General features: G+C 39.9%; 1 protein-coding gene across 1 annotated transcript in view; it reads right to left on the bottom strand.

Moving 5' to 3' along the window:
- PLEKHH2 (pleckstrin homology, MyTH4 and FERM domain containing H2) overlaps positions 1-20,030 on the bottom strand; it is a 130,967-nt gene that overhangs the window by 9,905 nt on the left and 101,032 nt on the right. Inside the window, exons 21-26 of the mRNA XM_023195719.1 lie at positions 18,923-19,020; positions 17,034-17,211; positions 15,961-16,116; positions 13,991-14,088; positions 5,676-5,817; positions 771-916 (exon numbers count right to left, since the gene is read on the bottom strand). Coding sequence (XP_023051487.1) covers positions 771-916; positions 5,676-5,817; positions 13,991-14,088; positions 15,961-16,116; positions 17,034-17,211; positions 18,923-19,020 — 818 coding nt within the window. The remainder of the gene's footprint in view (positions 1-770; positions 917-5,675; positions 5,818-13,990; positions 14,089-15,960; positions 16,117-17,033; positions 17,212-18,922; positions 19,021-20,030) is intronic.

Here is a 20,030-nt window from a genome sequence, read left to right as displayed (position 1 = left end):
GGTGGAGCTTGCAGTGAGCTGAGATCCGGCCACTGCACTCCAGCCTGGGTGACAGAGCGAGACTCCGTCTCAAAAAAAAAAAAAAAAAATACAAGTAGTAGAGCCCAAAGATGAATCCCTGATGGTAGAATTTTAGGTCCTACCACCCCTGGCTTGGAGAGATGTTAGATGCAAGGTGAAACTTGTCAGATCAAATCACAAAGGCAACCACTCATTCTACATAGATAAAAGGCTAATCCTAAATGTTTCTATTTTGGAAAAGCTCATAATAAACTGGGTTTGCCTCTATTTTTAAATCTAATCACCTTCTCTTTATATATTCTCTGAAACTGAAACTCCAAATTGAGGTAAATTAGAAACTTTTATATTAAAAAGTCTTATGTAAGAAGATAGTTTATTTTTATTTCAATTTATTCATAATAGAATATACAACATATGATTTTTTGGTAGGCACTTCATAAAATTAAACATATTATAGGCCAGTTTTTTCCTCTTATTTATTATCAGGGACAAGAATGAAAAAGATCAATTGAAAACTACATCTAAAGGCTTTTTTTTTTTTTTTTTAATTAAAGACATTTTAAATATAGATTCTAAAGCTTCTGGGCTTATCTTAAATAAAAATATCTATAATCTCCTGTGGCTCAATAGTATTAAAAAATCTTGAGAAAACTGTCAAAATGTTTTTCACCTTTAAAATCTGAACAGAAAAATATTACCAAAAAACTTGCAAGACCCTACCCTCTAAAGAGTTACAAAGATGTCCTTACCTTAACTGCTCTTCAGAACAGCCATCTCTATACCTTTTAGGATAAAATTTCTCTATGACTTGCTTTAGAGTTTGATTCGCTTTGCACTGATTGGTAACATGCCCTGCTGGAGTTGAGAAAGGTCTTTCAAAATCTCCAATCTCTACCTAATTGGAAATCCAAAAAAGTGAAAATATATCCAAAAGAGTTTTAAGACAGAAAATCAGTTAGTTTTATTTTTCCTAAACATTCTTTTTTAACACATAATACATAAATCTATTTGTCATGATTATGTGATTATGAAATTTATAATCACATGTAGGAATTTTTATAAATTACATTTGAATTCTAATTTTTTTTTTGAGATGGAGTCTCGCTCTGTCACCCAGGCTCACTGCAACCTCTGCCTCCCAGATTCAAGTGATTCTCCTGCCTCAGCCTCCCGAATTGCTGGGACTACAGTTGTATACCACCATGCCCGGCTAATTTTTGGGCTTTTAGTAGACACGGGGTTTCACCATGTTGGCCAGGCTGGTCTCGAACTCCTGACCTCAAGTGATCTGCCTGCCTTGTCTTACCAAAGTGTTGGAATTACAAGCATGAGCCACCGCCTGGCCTGAATTCTAATTTTGAAAAAAATCTGCAATTTAAACATTTGAGTTCCATTTCTACATTAACCTTCCTAGTTTACTATCACCATTTAGTAGTACTTGCTAAAAGCCACTACTTTGTTATTGCCTGTAACACAAGGACAATTTTTCATTTTTAAGGCACTATTTTAATTGCCGATAATAAGATGAAATGGATGTTAAAAATAAAAGGCAATCGATGGGCGTGGTGGCGGGCACCTGTAATCCCAGCTACTCGGGAGGCTGAGGCAGAAGAATCGCTTGAACCCAGGAGGCGGAGGTTGTGGTGAGCTGAGATCGTGCCACTGCCCAGCCTGGGTGACAGAGCAAGACTCCATCTCAAAAAAAAAAAAAAAAAAAAAAAAAAAAACAGTTATAAGAAATTTCAAAAAACTATTAGTTGGACTTTTTTGAGGGTCTCTCCTGAATGTAATGGGAGCAAGAACTGTATTCTCATTACTTTGTTCCTAGATTTTCTCCATGTTATTGTGTTCATACTGTCACTCTACTAGCATTAATCCTGGGAATAGAGTCCTTCATTCCCCTTTATCCCTTAATGAAAGAATGTTCAGCTTTCATCTCTACTAATAGGCTGCACAGATGCCATCCTCAATCCACCCATCTAACTATCCACCCATCCATCTCTCCATGAACTCACCAATTCATCCCTTCAAACAAACCCATTCTGAGTCCCCACTGTAAGTCAGACACTGTGCTAAGTGATGTGAGAAAGGAAAATGCTGAGCATAGCCCCACCCTCAAAGAGTTTATTATCTAGTAGAGAAGACCGAGGCATAAATACTTGTGATAAACTGTTAGGTGGCTTGTAGAGCCATGTAATATGTAGATATCAAAGAGGGTTAGGGAGGAAGACAGGATAGGGGATATTCAGGTGAATGTCCTACTGATCATTCACATCATTACCTACAGCATTCCCCAAAAAGTGGATAAGGTTCCATCAAAACTGGAATGGTCTCATAGAAAGCCTCAGGTCTGCATCTCAAATGGGCTCTATTCCTTAGCACAACCAGCCTCTGAGACTCCCACCCTGGGGCTCCTCTTTTCCAGTTCTTAATCTGATCAGTTACTGTCTAAAGTCCTCAGCTGAGCTTTGCCCTTACAGCCTATTCTTACAACGTCCTAGGTTCTTTGACCCAGTTTCTTACTTGCTGGTTACTTGGGTTGATTTTGCTTTTCAGCTCCCATTCTTCATTTTTCCTTTTATCTATCAATCCCCATCATCTCCTACTTAGTCAAGTATCCTTCCAAATTTCTTCACTCCAAATAAAAGCTGTCCACTAGCTCTTCAACCATACTGAAATCCTTGCCCCAGAGCAAGCTATGCATTGTTCCCATCTATCACCAAGCAGCATTCACCACAGCTACCTGGGAAACCTGACATCGGATTCAATCTCCAAGGATACGACAGTCTAACAAAGAATAGTTACCAAAAAAAAAAAAAGGAAGCTGGGCGCGGTGGCTCACGCCTGTAATCCCAACACTTTGGGAGGCTGAGGCGGGAGGATTGCTTAAGCCCAGGAGTTCAAGACAAGCCTGGGTAACATAGCAAGACCCCATCTCCATAAAAAAAAATTTTTTTAAAAGTCAACTAAATTATCAAGTATTCATTCCTCTAAGAACAGTTATGGAGAAAGAACTGTGTTTAAGGCTGTGCTAGAGACAAAGATGAACACGAACAGCCCTGGCCTCAGGGAGGCTGCAGTCAGTAGTGCAAAGCAGAAAGATAAATCAATGATTATCAACCACTGAGGTCAGGACAGCAATAGAACATTACAGAAACCCCAAGAGGACATTTAACCCTCTAAGACAGGATTCAGAAAGTTAACAGGTGAAGTTAACAGGTGAAGGGATGGGGTAGAGATGATCTGGGTAAAGGAGACAAACTAGTCAATCCTAAGAGGCAAGAAAAAGTGCACCACACACAAGGCAGGGAGTTGTGTATGGAACCACAGTTTATACTTTATTGGAGCATGAAGCTCAAGGTAGGGAGTATTAAGGGAAAGCTGAGGGTGGAGAGGCAGGCAGAGTTCAGATCGTGAAAGTCCATGCATGTAAAAAATGAATGACAGAGCTAGATTCACATTTTTGCTGTATCTCTATCCCAATTACTAGTGCTGCCTAATAAAGCTCCATGCACAGGTGACACTGTGCCAATTTCCAGGCTCAGCCCTTAAGAAAATAGCAGCTTCCACTTCTTGTCTTTCTTCTGGGACGTTGTTGCTGTCACCCATTCACCATTCTTGGAGGAAGCACAAGCAGTCATATACATGAAGAGACCATGTCTAAGGTGCTCCAGCTGACAGTCCCAGCAGAAGTCCCCACAAATAGCCAGCATCAATCAGCCACCAGATACGAGTGAAGGAGCCTTCAAATAATTCCAGCCCTCAGCCATAGAGCGACAACTGGCTCTCAGGTTATGTCAGCTGATACCACCTGAAGCAGAGACACACATGTCCCTTCATATCCCTGCCCAAATTACTGTCTTAAGTAGCTGAGTTTTGGAGTCATTTGTTATGTTGCAATAGATAAGTGGAAAAAATTATTCTTGCATTTGTGTGAAGGATAAATTTGTGAGGGAAGAGACCACAGAAAGGCACACTACTTAGGAGCCTGCTGTAGGACAGCAGGCAGTGTGAGACAATGATCCGAACCTTAGCAACAGGAGTCAGCATACAGAGGAGAGAACAAAGTAAAACATCCCTAAGAATTCACATTCGCAGGATGTGGTGACTGGTGGGAAAGGGCCAAAGTGAGGGAAGAGTCATGATAATTTCTGGGTTTGAAGCTTGCTTGTGGGACCGGGTGGAGGCAGTATCATAAAGAGGAAACAGAGTGTGAACACAGAGGAGGGACGATGATTAGTTTGGTTTTCAATATGCTGATTTTGGCTGGGCGCGGTGGCTCATGCTTGTAATCCTAGCACTTTGGGAGGCCGAGGCAGGTGGATCACTTGAGGTCAGGAGTTCGAGACCAGCCTGGCCAACAGGGTGAAACTCCGTCTCTACTAAAAATACAAAAATTAGCAGAGCGTGGTGGTGGGTACCTATAATCCCAGCTACTAGGGAGGCTGAGGCAGGAGAATCGCTTGAACCTGGGAGGTGGAGGTTACAGTGAGCCGAGATCATGCCACTTCACTCCAGCTTAGGCAAAAGAGGGAAACTCCGTCTCAAAAAAAAAAAAAAAAGTTTGACTTTAAGGAGCCCACAAAAGAACTACGAACTGAAGAGAAAAGATATGGGAAACTTTGGCATAGGTGGTGCCTAAAATAAAAAGAATGATTGAGATGTCCTGGGACAGAGTGTAGCGTGAGGAGCCGTAGACCAAAGACCCTGGGGAATCTAAGCCTTGGTGCAGATGCCATATCACAGAGTTGCTTTAACATTTTCCTTAATTAACCTAGGCTAAGACTCAGGTGTGGTTGAGACTATGGGTTGCATCTTATGACCATTCTCTCCTTCTTCTTAAGAAAAACCTTAAATTTAGCTGGGCACACTGCCACCCCGCTGAGACCACATTCCCCAGACTCCCTGGTAGGTAGTAGGCAAGGCCATGTGACTAAATTCTGATGGGCTCTCCCCATCAGAATGGAAGGGTTCTATGCAACTGCTGAGAAGTTTTCTCAAGTGCAGGAGGGCATGCCCTTTTCAGCCCTTCCCCCACCCTGAGGCCTGAAACACTGACGTTGGCTGGAGCTCTGGCAGACTCCCAGGACCATGATGATGACACCCTAGGGACAGCAGAAGAGAGAAGAGGATAAAGCCTACGCCCCTAATGGTTTCATAGAGGTGCCAGGATGCCTCTCTCTCTATGTGAGCGCTAAATATACTTCTATTCTGATTAAGTCAGTATTAATGTGTGTGTGTGTGTGTGTAGAAGGTTGAACTTAATCATAACTAATATGATACGTAAATAAAAGAAAGTGCTTTAGCCTTTTCAAGGTCTTATTCCTATTAGACTACCAAGCGATGTCAGCATGACATCTTCAAGCCCACAGCTCTACACTCCAATTCCTTTATTCAATACAAAGCCTAGAGATATATTTTCAACATAATTAAGAAACTGGGTTCTCTGTATGGAATACTGTCTCATTCTACGTCATTGCAATCGTCAGCACTTTAGAGGCTAACTGTAATTATAGTGCCTGTAATTTTTAAGGTGCTAATCATAGCAAAATGAATGTAAAGAGTTACTGAAGTATATTGTTTTACATTTAATTCAATGTAGAAATTAGTATCTTATTATTTCAATATATAACTCTATATAACATGGAAGTTACCTGAGCTAAAAGAGCTGCCATTTCTAATGCCAGATCCTTGTTCAGAGGAAAAAGTCCATTTATGATTTGATCATTTGTCTGATACATTAACAGCAACTTTTCTCTATCAGTCTCTCCACGAGCTTGCACTGAGAAATATAGTCTGTAAAAAAAAAAGAGAGTAAATTTCTCATTAAATTATATTCTTACAAAGGAATAAAGATAAATCCAGGGGACTGAGATGGGGTTGTTTTAACACAGTACCTTAAGTGGTATGAACTTAGACTATTACTGTCACTGACTTCTGTTTCTGTTCTATTTAGTACTTCCAGCAAAATAAGAAAAAACTGCTTTGAGGTTGAGGTTGAGGAACTGCTGGAGGTGAAGCTGAATCACGTTAAATGTCAATTGTCTAAATATACCAATGAAAAGACAGAGATTGTCAGAGTGGATAAAATATAAAACCCAACTATATGGTGCTTATAAGAAATCCACTTTAAATTTAATAAAAATACATAAGTAGAAGTAAAGGGATTAAGCAATTTTTTAGGCCTTGAAACACCAAATCCTTAAATGTTCCTGAGGAAGGACCTAAGACATCAAGCGAAATTAAATATGCCCTCTCTTGCAAGGAATGTATGATATAGGCCTTTACTTCAATGGGCTGTGTAAACCCAGTCTTCAAAACCCTCATGATCCTTCCTGAAAACCTCGGACACAGCATGGAAAAGGAAGTGAAGGTTTCAACTCAAAATCACCCCCAAATCAACATCAAATAAGGGGAGGGGGAGAAGGTGAGTTTTCTCTGGGAATCTAAAAGATAATATTTATATATGTAAGTGTGTTTTGACTTTTTGGCCACAATCTGATAAGCAGCTTTAGGGGCTCAAAAGTAGTTTACATGTTATCACTATGACTCGCTGAAACACAACATGGCTTTTGTCTGCCTAGGGAGGTCTTCATCAAATCAGTAACTCGATATATTCACTGTGTCATTTGTTCATATGTGAGATTTGTGGGGCTCTGACTTCAGGCTGCAGATCAGGCACAGGTGCTGTAAGGGCTCTAAATGCTGTGATGATGGGGTGGGTGAGCAACATCTTGACATACCTGAATCCTGCCATGACAACACAGAGGCTGGAAAAGAGAGATTTAGATACAGTAGCTGTTAGGTGTGTGCTCAATTGGCTATAACTTTGCATTTTCAGCCTTTTTTCCCCCTACACACTTGAGGGAGAGGACACATCCCTATCATTTACAGTATCTCTCCCAGTAATTCTCTCAAATAGCAGGGAAGGGGAGGGCAGCAGGTCTGAATCTCTGGGCAAGCATGGGTGGGTGTACTTTGAAAAGCTCTTCCTACCCCATGATGCTATTCATTCTTTCCTCTCTACCCAGTTTACAAATCAGAAAAATCCTAAGCTCCATTTTAATCTACAATGACTACACCATGAGAAATAATGCAGGATTATATTGTTAAACTGGTAGTAGAATATGGCTGGGCAACAGAAACAGATGCCAAATCCAAAGTGATATCAGAAAAGTCATAGAAAACAAAGAGAAGAACATTTAAGATGAAAGCCTTCCCTTCTGGCATGCTTACATTGGTATGCATAGCTTATTTTCCCTACTTGAAGTTAGGAAGTATATCATACTCATCACTGTAACCCACTAGAGTTTAGCTAAGTGTTACCACTGGAAGGTTTGGTAATACGGCTAAGGGGAGAAAAAGAACCAAATGGCTACAGGCGAGAAGAGCTTAAGTGCATTTTCTGTTCTTCCCGGCAGGCAACACGATTGAGCCTGAGAGGGAAAAAGGAAGCATCATTAGCAAAAATAAATAAATAAATAAAAATAATAATAAAAAAACAGAGAAAAACTATACTGGACATGAACCATTGACTCAAATCCCTAATGAAACAGTTTGGGCTCCAACAGCTATCCAGGGATTTGGGGAGAATTTGAAGAGGAACAAAAATGACCAAGAAGTCATAAATATCAAATCCATGGAACTTGAATAGGAAAGGCACCTCAGGAATGTGATCTAAGCCTCTCACAATATGGCCAGCTTTCAGCTGCTTCCAAATCCTAAAGAGGCCTGGAGCAGACAGAATGGGCTTCTATGACAGCAGGTGAGGCTTGGATTAGCTCGCAGGGGTATTCCCAAATCTTCACCTCCTCACTGCATACCCAGAAAGCTGAATACTGTGGGATGGAAATCACATCACTGTGGACCAGTACCACTAAACAAACACACTGCTTCCAAATTCAGCAGGGCTCTCAGCGCCACCGGGTAATCCTTTTGTTTGCCCTCAACTGGATCCATATTCATTCTTCAGAGCATTTATTTCCTACTGTTCCCCTTCCCATCCTCTTGTAAACTTACTGGGGGGACAGCCTGCAATCTCTCTCCGTTCACCTTTCCTTCACTCCTCAGTCCACCATGGTCTACTGGTTATACTCTAGTAAAACTGCAATTGTTCTCTTCCTGCCTCAGTGGCGTCCAACCTCCAGTCATCTGCTCATAAGTGACCACTCTGCAAAGTCTTCCTCTATGTCCCTACAACCTCTTGTACATGCACATCATATTCATGGTAATGACAAATATCTACAAAGCATTTACTATGTGGCAGGCTCTGAACCAAGTGCTTTACAATTGCCAACATTTAATCCTTCAGACAACCGTAGAGGTGGGAATCATTTTGACCTCCATTTCACATACAGGGTACCTGAGGCACAGAGATGTTAAGTGACTTGCTCAGGGCCACATAGTAAGTGGTAGAGCCAGGATTCTAACCCAGGCAGCCTGTCTCCAGCCCATGGTCTTCACTCCTGTGCTATATTCTTCCTGTTATAGCATTGATTGCACTTCTAAGACTTCATGTCTGCCTCTCCCTATAAACTGGAAGATTCTAAAGGGTAAGGAAACTCTATTCACCTTGGAATTCCCAAGGCTCCAAACAAGGCTTGGCACTGGTAGATGGCATGAATGGACAAATAAATGGTATGTGAGAATTGCTAAGTACAGGAGTTTGCCAAAAAAGCCTGAAGAATTCCCTTTCATAGTCTTAGGCAAGTGACTTAACTCTCTAAAGCTTCAGTTACCTCATCTGTGAGATGGAAATAATAACAGAACCTCAAAGAGTTATAAGGATTATATAAGAATGCATACAAAGAGTTCAGAATAGGGCCTGATGTTAGGTAAATGTTCAACAAATGCAGGTTAGTAGTACTAGTAGTAGTATTCTCCAGAGGTCTCTGGAATCATGAGAGTCTCTCTTTTTTTTTTTTTGAGATGGAGTCCTGCTCTGTGACAACCCAGACTGGAGTGCAGTGGCATGATCTTGGCTCACCGCAACCTCTGCCTCCTGGGTTCCTGTGATTCTCCTGCCCCAGCCTGCCATGTAGCTGGGACTACAGGCACATGCCACCACACCCAGCTAATTTTTGTATTTTTAGTAGAGACAAGGTTTCACCATGTTGGCCAGGCTGGTCTTGAACTCCTGACCTCAGGTGATCCACCCACCTCGGATCCCAAAGTGCTGGGATTACAGGCATAAGCCACCATGCCCGGTCCACATGAAAGTCTCTTGATCCTGCAATTTTTTTTTAGTGTGAACATAGCTAGAAGAAATGGGATAAACTCCATTTCTTGGCTTAAACTTCTTGGCTGTGGCCAGTTTTGTTAAAAACGTGCCTTGGCTCTTACAACTTCGAAAACACAGTGAGAAATCAAATTAAGTAAGAAGCTTAACTGTGAATAGAATTTAAATGTTAGTTGCCAACGGTTGTCTATGAGAACAAGTTCAAAACCGATTAATTAGATCTTTCATACCTGAATCTAAATAATTAAATTTCTACCACTTGCTAAGTATCAATTTAAAATTCCATGATAAAGAGGATTGATATTTTAGCTTTGTTTATTACCATGCTGCTTGGCAGATGAAGAATCAGGTCCTTGGCTGTGTGACAGGTCACAGCAAGGTTCCCTCCTAACTGTATCACTAGAAATTAGGGGTTCATTGTCTAATCTACTTATAAACACATGCAAAGCATGGCCATGTTTAGAAATACTACTTTCTCATAGCTGTAGCTATCCAGCCATTTCAGAGTTCTGTTAAAAATTAAGCCTTTCAGTTGAGTTACTTTTTTTCCTGATGTCAAAGACATTATCATGAGGTTTTATTTTTAAACAAGGTAATCATCATCTGTTATTCACAACTCTTTTTAAAAAAAATTTTTTTGAAGAGATTTATTCTGAGTCAAATATGAGTGACCATGGCCTATGCCACAGACTTCAGGAGGTCCTGAGAACATGTGCCCAAGGTGGTCGGGGTGCTGCTTGGTTTTACACATTTTAGGGAGGCATGAGACATCAAATACACTTAAGAAATCCATTGGTTTGGTCTAGAAAAGCAGAACAACTTGAAGTGAGGACTCCACAACCTCTTATCCCAATCCAGACATTCCTTTCTATTGATCCCAGGTCTTTGGATAAACTTAACCAATTGTCAACCAGAAAATTTTTATTCACGACTCTTTTTGTCCTTCCTCGTGGTGTTTGTTAGACTTGAAGCATTTTTTAAATCCGTCTTTCATATCCAAACTGTATCCAAATTTCACTTCAGTTCCAATCATAGCCATCATCATCAGAGTTCATATGTATTAAGTATTCATAAGGTTTAGGAATTCATAAGATTTCATAAGCATTCATAAGATTATTAGGAATAGTCTTGGTCAGGCGCGGTGGCTCACACCTGTAATCCCAGCACTTTGGGAGGCTGAGGCGGGTGGATCACCTGAGGTCAGGAGTTCGATACCTGCCTGGCCAACATGGTGAAACCCTGTTTCTACTAAAAATACAAAAATTAGCTGGGCGTGGTGGCAGGTGCCTGTAATCCTAGCTATTCGGGAGGCTGAGGCAGGAGAATCGCTTGAACCTGGGAGGCAGAGGTTGTGGTGAGCCGAGATCGCGCCATTGCACTCCAGCCTGGGAGACAAGACGGAAGCTCTGTCTCAAAAAAAATAAATAAATAAAAAATAAAATTAAAAAAAAATGTCTGAACCTCTTCTCCATAAATGTCTCTGGCAGGCCAGGTCCGGGAGCTGGCTCCTTCCACAAAGGCTGAGGTCAAGAGGCAGGGGCAGCGATGAGAACCTTTAGGTCAGTGCTTCTCAAAACCCAGCACATGTAAGAATTATCTGCAGAGCTGTCAAAACACGGACTCCTGGGCTCCACCCCCAGAAATTCTGACTCAGTGGGTCTGAAGTGGGGCCTAATGATTTGCGTTTCTAACATGTTCCACGTGGTCCTGAGGCTGCTAGTGTGGGGCCCACATTGGGAACTACTGCTCCACATTAAACAGAACTACAACAATAATCTAGAGGGTCCAAGTCTCCTAGCCTGCTGTCCTCACCAGTCACCAAAGGGCCATCGATACATTGATAAAGGTTGCCCTCAAGGGAAACAGGTCCCTCCAGAGGTGATGCCTATTAGATTTCCAATATCTATGCAATATTGCTTATCTCTAGGAATGTATGATTTTAAAACCTCAGATACCAAAGATTAACAGTCACTTTCTTGTTACTTGAACCTCTGGCAAATCATCACAGCTCATGAGCCCCTGAATAAAGAAGCTCCAGTGTTCACAACCACCATTTATTCAGATCAACAGAGTCTGTTCAAATACTGGGTGGCCTTTTAAGTGGCCAACTGGATGAGAGAAGAGTCCAAAATATGAATGTGCCATATTTATTTAATTGATCTCCCTATTAATAAACATGTAAGTGTCTGTCCCAAATTTTTCACAAAAACATTGACAAAGAATATGACAAAAATATGACAAGGATGATACTGGGACATACTGGAATACTCTGCCCACTTATCTGAGTATTTCTGTGGGATAGACTATTAGAACAAGAAATTTTAAAGTGGATCAACGGCTATTACATCCTTTATGGTACATAGTGCCTTCAATTCTTTTTTTTTTTTTTTTAGACGGAGTCCCATTCTGTGGCCCAGGCTGGAGTGTAGTGGCCGGATCTCAGCTCACTGCAAGCTCCGCCTCCCGGGTTCACGCCATTCTCTGCCTCAGCCTCCCGAGAAGCTGGGACCACAGGCGCCTGCCACCTCACCCAGCTAGTTTTTTGTATTTTTTAGTAGAGACGGGGTTTCACCGTGTTAGCCAGGATGGTCTCGATCTCCTGACCTCGTGATCCGCCCGTCTCGGCCTCCCAAAGTGCTGGGATTACAGGCTTGAGCCACCGTGGCCGGCCGTGCCTTCAATTCTTACATTCCAATTTTAAGTCTGAACATCTTCCAAAAAGAGTTCTCTGAGTACGACTCCAATAATTCCACCAGGCTCTGGGTCTAACATTTTATAGATTCCTGAATTTACAGGGTATAAGACTCAAATAAAACCAGCAAAATACCATTATTTTGTTATAATTAATGTGAGCTGGTCAGTTAACAGTGTTTATTAAGTACTACCTTTTGCTAATACATGAAAGAAATGAAAATATTTAAAAAGAAAGAAAGGAAATCTGGTTCCTGACTACGTGCCAAAGTACATTACCATTTTATCCATAGAGATGGTGTGCGCTCTGGATTCTCCGGCATTTTCTCAATTCCTGACACAAGCTGAGCAGCCTCCCTCAACAGACCTTTGGGCCTTTGAACATTCTTTTCTATGCATTTTGATGTTCTCACTCCCATCTCCCTCTGAACTTGGCGTAAACATCATTTCCTCAAAGAAGTTTCCCGAGGTCTCCCGTCTAGGTCAGGCTCACTGTTGTGTGCCCTCACAGTACCTCTCTCTCCCTTCAAAGAATGTACTGTGTCATTACACACTCATTAAAGTGAGGATATGCCCAACAGTAGTCTTCCTCGCTAACCTATAGATTCCAAAAGGTCAGGGACTGGGTCTGTCTGTATTTATTACAATTTTATTCATAGCATCTAGCTAAGTGATAGGCCTTACAGTTGAAGCTCGGTGAACACACGCAGAGAGAGAGAGAGAGAGAGAGGCAGAAAGAAAGAGAAAAATGAGAATGAAAGACTGAGAAGGAATAAGTATGAGTATAAAGAATATATGACTTCCAAGAATAAGACTGAGGCAAACATAGGTATCTCTTCTTTTTATTTATATATATATATATATATATATATATTTTGAGACGGAGTCTCGCTCTGTCATCCAGGCTGGAGTGCAGTGGCGCAATCTCAGCTCACTGCAAGCTCCGCCTCCCGGGTTCACACCATTCTCCTGCCTCAGCCTCCCGAGTAACTGGGAATACAAGCGCTCACTACCGCGCCCGGCTAATTTTTTGCATTTTTAGTAGAGACGGGGTTTCATCATGTTAGCCAGGATGGTATCGATCTCCTGACCTCGTGATCCACCCACCTTGGCCTCCCAAAGAAACATAGGTGTCTCTTCTTACTACAGATCTGCAGTAGGGTGTTGAAGTATTCAGTCTTTATGAAAAATGTAATAATACTGTTAAAGGCAATTATGAAAGTGAAAAATGCATCCTTGTATCAACTACTCTGAGAAAGCAGCTATTTTTTTCTGTAGTTTCTATGCTTGTGTGTGTGTGTATTTTTTGTTTGTTTTGAGACAGGGTTTCACTCTGTTGCCCAGGCTGGAGTGTGGAGTGCAGTGGCACAATCATGGCTCACTGCAGTCTCAACCTCCTGGGCTCAGGTGATCCTCCCACCTCAGCTGTCTGAGTAGCTGGGATTACAGGCCCATGCCACCACACCTGGCTAATTTTTGTATTTTTAGTAGAGGTGGGGTTTTGCCATGTTGGCTAGGCTGGTCTCGAACTCCTGACCTCAGGTGATCTGCCCACCTTGGTCTCCCAAAGTGCTGGGATTATAGGCGTGAGCCACCGTGCTCAGCTAGACCTAGTGTTTCTAATCTTTGTCTAAAAGCATATTTTTATAAAATACAATTCTTTATGACATTAAGAGACTAGAATTAGAAACAAAACTTTACATGACAAATTTTTTTCCTATAGAAACAGAGTTATCATTTATAGAAAGATAAACTTACAAATAAATAATTTTTAAGGCATTCAATAGAAAGGTAAATAGTAGGTGCATTATTTGAACATATTGTATACTCACACTTCGGCATTTGGATGCAGTATTACACACCTGTATTATCTGAACATATTGCATACTCATCCTTCAGCATCTGGATGCAGTATTACACACCTGTATTATCTGAACATATTGCATACTCCTACTTTGGCATCTGGATGCATATAACACACCTGTATTATTTGAACATATTGTATACTCATGCTTCGGCATCTGGATGCGTATTACACACCTGTTTTTGTATGTCAGACGAACAGTCCTTGTACCTTCACATTTTCCAGGCTGCTGTTCTTTAGAAGCCTGTTCCCATTTGGAAATAATGTCACAAATCTAGAAAGGAAGTGGAAAATTGAGATTTATAGTACTTTTCAAATCAACATTTTTTGAAGACAAGTGTGCTTCAGACTGAAATTTTTCCATTAATATGATCAAACCAAATATACTCAAGCTTTTTGTTTTCAGCCTCTGTGCGGCTCTGAGTTTAGGATGTCATTATAAATTGCTCTTTGGTCCACTTACCCTTTTGGACACACATTAACTCTGGACTGTGGCCATGCATTTTTTACTCAAAAAGGAATCTTAGTGTATGACTGCCTGAAACTGGAAACAAGAAGATTCCAGGGATATTTTCATGATTCGGTCACTAAAGAAGTAACTTTTTCACCTTCCGAGTTCAAAAAGATTGTAATAAGTAAAGTTATACCAAAGAAATCGGAAATATAATTTATGGAAAGGGTCTAAACCCAGGTCTAGCTATTTGATTTTGGGTAACTCATTTCCCTCTCTAGGCCTCAGTTTTTTCATTTGCAAAATAAGTGCATTGTTTCTTTAAGGTCCCTTGTGGTTCTAAAATTCTACTTTTTTTTAAATTGAGATGGAGTCTCACTGTGCCGCCCAGGCTGAAGTACAGTGGCACGATCTTGGCTCACTACAACCTCTGCCTCCTGGGTTCAAGTGATTCTCCTGCCTCAGCCTCCTGAGTAGTTGAGACTACAGGCACCCGCCACCATGCCTGGTTAATTATTTTTGTACTTTTAGTAGAGACAGTGTTTCACCACGTTGATCAGGCTGGTCTTGAACTCCTGACCTCAAATGATCTGCCTGTCTTAGCCTCCCAAAGTGCTGGGATTACAGGCGTGAGCCACCGCACTGGCCTAATTCTATATATATTATTGCCATTACTAAATGGAAGCTCTATTAAAGTTATTTTACTATGATCTGGAAAAGATTCTTTTAAAATCCCTCCCTTTTCATTTCCACAGGTCTGTTTTCTTTCTTTCTTTTCTTTTCTTTTCTTTTTTTTTTTGAGATAGTCTTGCTCTGTCACCCAGGCTGGAGTGCAGTGGTGTGATCACGGCTCACTGCAGCCTTGACCTCATGGGCTCAAGAGATTCTAGTGCCTCACTCAGCCTCCAGAGTAGCTGGGACGACAGGCGTGCGGCACCATGCCTGGCTAATTTTTGTATTTTCAGTAGAGATGGGTTTTTGCCATGCTCCCCAGGCTGGTCTCAAACTCCTGGCCTCAAATGATCCACCTGCCCCAGCCTCCCAAAGTGCTTGGATTACAGGTGTAAGCCACTGCACCCGACCACAGGTCTGTTTCCTAAACCATTTTCATTTCCAGCTCAGGCCTTCCCTAACTCCCAATGCTGAACTTAATCTCCCTCTTTCTGTGCAAAGTTCACAGCACTCTTAAAACTCATCACTTTCAACTCTAGTTCAAGGTTACCTGTGTATAAGGTTGCTCTTCCCTAAGCAAATTTTAAGTTCACTGTGGGCAGGGACTATTTCTGGTCCTTTTGTATTCCCCACAGAGTCCAGTCAGCCCCTGAGATAACAATAGTTTGGTAAGAGATAAAACAGTTTAGTAAGTACTGCTGAGTAAATGAAAAAAAAAAAAAAGGAAAGTCATTTTATTAGCACTTCTACATATCTACCCTTAGTCTCCTAATATTTAGAGTATCATTTCCATTACTAACACTTTTCCTCTCTTTAATATGGAATGTATAAATGTAGAGATTGTGTATTAAGAATTCTATGAGTTTAACAAAGTCCTGCATTTTTTTTCTTATCATGGAGATTAGATTGGTTAAATTTTTGGAAAACTCCTAAATTAAACTTCTTGCAAAGTGTACTCTTCTTTTAAAGAGCAGTTTCCTTGCTGTTCATTGGGCTTGGCTCCTAAAAAGGACTTGGTTTCACCTTGATGTTTCCTTGAAGACAGTGCTCTAAATCTCTGCCAGAAGGATCATCAGTGAACAATGCAAATCCAGACTGCGCTGGTTTCCTCATTCCCGTGTCCTGGTTCAAAGTATTCAAAAATTCTTCCACTGTGGTAGATGCATCAAAACCAACTACCTAGACAGAAGTAACAAAACAGTTCTCTTAATAAGAAATACATAGTTTCAAACTGAGATTTTGAGGATGAAACAAAGCATACTTGATGTATGATTAATGATAACATATTTTTCTAGGTGCTTTAACTTTTTTTTCCAAAGCTCCTCTGGAGAAAATTAACAAGGTTACTTCAGCAATTAGCTTGCTGAAGAACTCAAAAATCTTGGCTTCAGCAAACAGACATAAATCTAAAATAGAATGATCAACTGACAGCTATAGATATTTTGCAAAGGTATTATGCTTACTCATTAGAAGCAAACCAAGAACTATAGTACAATATGCAATCTTTAATCAAATGGAAGAAAATAAACCAGAAATACGTTTAAATAAATGAACACTTTTATGTATTTAATGTTTGTTTCTTTAATAGGCAGTTAAGTATCTGAATTCTGTGATAAAAGGCATATGGCTACAAAGACTAATTGCTAGTTTGGGAACATGTTTGCTTCAATTAATAAGCAAGCATCTAGATCTGAGAACTGGAAGGGCCCAGTGAAGTCTTCCCAGATAATTTCTGAGATTTGGAGATTTTAAAAGAGACTAAAATTGTACACACCCAGTATCAGTAATTATTTCCACACCTACCAGTGTACTGATGGGAAAAAGCCCCAACCAAAATGTTTTTGATTTTTCTGTTCATCAGAATCATAATGGCAGTGAAGCCCATCCCTTATTTGGTTCAATATGGATTTGTTATTAGTGCAAATCCTTTGTAGCAAAACTGTTTCAAAACTCAGCTGTTCTGGTAGTAAGTCTAATATATTTGCATGTTTGTCACTGCCAGGTGCTGACAAAAGTAGGCAGAGAAGTCTCTGTTCCCTGTAACAGAGGTTGCACATAGGATCGTCAGCTAAGCATATTTTCATCAGGTAACCTACCTGGTATATCCCATTCATGAAGTGCACCGGTATACTAAAGGGCAAAGAATGATGATAAGGGTTTCGGAGAAGAGTTGAAAGAATTTCCATCCTTGAGGGTCTTGCTTCTCTGTCACCATTTTGTTGTGTTCTTTCTACACAACGCTGGCAGTAAATGGCATATTTTCCAAATTCTGTCCTGTAATACAAAACTTAAGATAAAATCTAAGAATAAATTTAATTGACAACCTAATATATGCAACCATTAAGAAAGTATCCCTTGTACATTATCACAATGTATTAGGCTAATTTTGACAGGAACTTTTTTTGAATGATAATACTAAACTGCTGTAACTTTCCTCAAATTCCAACTTCTTTATTTTTGTAACTGCCTCACTCAAACCTCCCCACAAAGCATTCTTCATCTTTACTGTATTATTATAGTCACAAGCTGAATTTAAAATTACCAGTCACAAGTCAATATATAGTGATTTAATATTAACAAATATAAAGAAATCAGTTGCATGAAGAATAGCAGAGAGTAACCTATAAAAACATGTTACAGCAGAATTCTCTTCTGAACATGGTGGTTAATGCTTGACCACTAAACAAGGTAAAAAAAAAAAAAAAAAAGTCTTCAGGCCAGGTGTGGTGGTTCATGCCTGTAATCCTAGCACTTTGGGAGGCTGAGGTGGGCAGATCACCTGACGTCAGGAGGTCGAGACCAGCCTTGTCAACGTGGTGAAACCCTGTCTTTATTTAAAATACAAAAAATTAGGCGGGTATGGTGGCACACGCATGTAGTCCCAGCTACTTGGGAGGCTAAGGCAGGAGAATCGCTTGAACCTTGGAGACGGAGGTTGCAGTGAGCCAAGAATGTGCCACTGCACTCCAGCCTAGGTGACAGAGCAAGACTCTGTCTCAAAAAAAAAAAAAAAAAAAAAAAATCTTTAAACAAAAATAAAAATGTTTTCTTTCTTTATTCTATAAAAAACACTGCATTTGTTAAAAAATGTTAAGCATTAGACAAACTCATTTGAGTAAATAAATGTAAAAGTTGGACAGAGATCTTATTTGCCCTTGTTTGTTATACATAAATTTTACTGCTTATTCAAGCAGATTGATAACACCTGTCAAATATGTTTGTATTCAAGTGCCCTGTAGGCAGATCCTTGGTCTGGGGGCTCCTCAGTGACTGCAACTGAAATGACATGATCTTGATCACAGATGACCTTGATCACAGAGGCCCCAAAATGTATTATGAACTGTAGAATATTTTCCTATTGCTTCCAAGTTCGGTTTGTTTATTTGTTTGTTTCTTTTACTGTGTTTGTTTTAGTCCAAGAGTTTATTTAAGCAACCTGACGCAAACCTCTTGGTGGACAAAATGACCCTGGACAAGCCTTGGCTGAGTGACCTGGGTCCCAGAGTAAGAAAGCCATTCTGGAAGTTGAACTTTAAATGTGTTTTTCAAAGGAGTAACAATTCTGAAGTAACTCAAATACATACAATTAGAAAAGGAGGGAAGACCATGGGGGAAATTGTTCACATAAAATAATTTAATGTGGAGAAAAATAGTAAAAGGGAAAACTAAGGAAACAAAATAGTTGCTTTTATTGAATGAATACCCACTAATGCTAAGTTATTCATACTTGAAATGCAAATACACTTTTCACTTAAAAATACTCTCTGTCAGTTTTTCAAGTATTTATTGCAATCTTCCCTAAGAGATTTAACATAACAAAGGAAGTATTTTCCTAGCTCCACATCAATAACCAAAGGCTTCCTGTACCAATATTTGTTTCACACATTCTTCTAAAAATGTACCTGGCAGATCATTAAATACTTATGATTTATCATAGACTTTCAGAGACCACATAAACAGTTCAGCTGGCTAGTATTCTGCACACCTGGAATCTGCATTCTTCTTTAGGTGAAGCCTGAGGAGCCACAGGAAAGGATGATGGGGAAGGAAGAGCCCAACGCAGAGTGCCAAGAGTTGCCAGCCCTGGGCAGGGAGAAGCACCACAGGTTAGATACCACGTGCCAGTCAGAGATCTACATCAGAGTGAGTGTAATGGGCTGATGACAGTCTCTCTTAACCCAAAAATGTTTTATTTCTTTCACATATGCATGATCTGTTTACAGCATTTATTATAGGTTAAAAACAAAAAACTCTACATTGGGTCAGATCTATGATCCATCTAGTTGTGTATATGGTTATCTACAACAGAGGAACCAAGGCACAAGCAGACAAGGTGCTCCTTTTTGACATCACACTCAAAGATTAGAAACATTGTTTCTTTTTTGCTCACTTATGTATTAACTCATTCATTGAAATACAAGTAATAGTTTTGAGAAAGACAGATTGCAAAACAGTAAAAAACACATGCCCTAAATCAAAACCAATCTACCTACACATACATACGTATCTACATACATAAATAAGGGACAAGTATAAAAATATTAACGGAGGTTATCTTTAGGTAACAGCAATATGTGTGATTTTTATTTTTCCTTTGCTCTGTTCTGTATTCTCCTTTCTATATTTTTTCAAGGAAGTATAAAACATGTTACAGCAGAATTCTCTTCTGAAGAACATGGTGGTTAATGCTTGACCACTAAACAAGGTAAAAAAAAAGTCTTCAAACACCAACAAAAAAATTTTTATTTCTTTATCCTATAAAACACTGCATTTGTTTAAAAATGTTAAGCATTAGACTAACTCATTAGAGTACATAAATGTAAAAGTAGGATATAGATCTTATTTGTCTTTGTTTGTTATATATAATTTTCAGTCATTTTTAAAACGTTGTATTAAAAAAGAGGGAGAAATAGGCATTGTCCTGCCCTTAAGGAGCCTACAGTCTAGTAGGAGACAGTTATATATTTAAACAGTAAATTATAATACAACATGGTAATACCATGTATTAACTTTTTAAAGCATAACCAATGGAAAGAATGACTAACTTCTTGTGGAGTCAGGGAAGGGATCACAGGGAATATGTTGCTTGGGCT

The sequence above is a fragment of the Piliocolobus tephrosceles genome, chromosome 15 (genome assembly GCF_002776525.5).
Source record: "Piliocolobus tephrosceles isolate RC106 chromosome 15, ASM277652v3, whole genome shotgun sequence".
NCBI lineage: Eukaryota > Metazoa > Chordata > Mammalia > Primates > Cercopithecidae > Piliocolobus > Piliocolobus tephrosceles.
The sequence above is the reverse complement of the archived record's forward strand: the minus strand, read 5'-3'. Positions and strand labels throughout refer to the sequence as shown.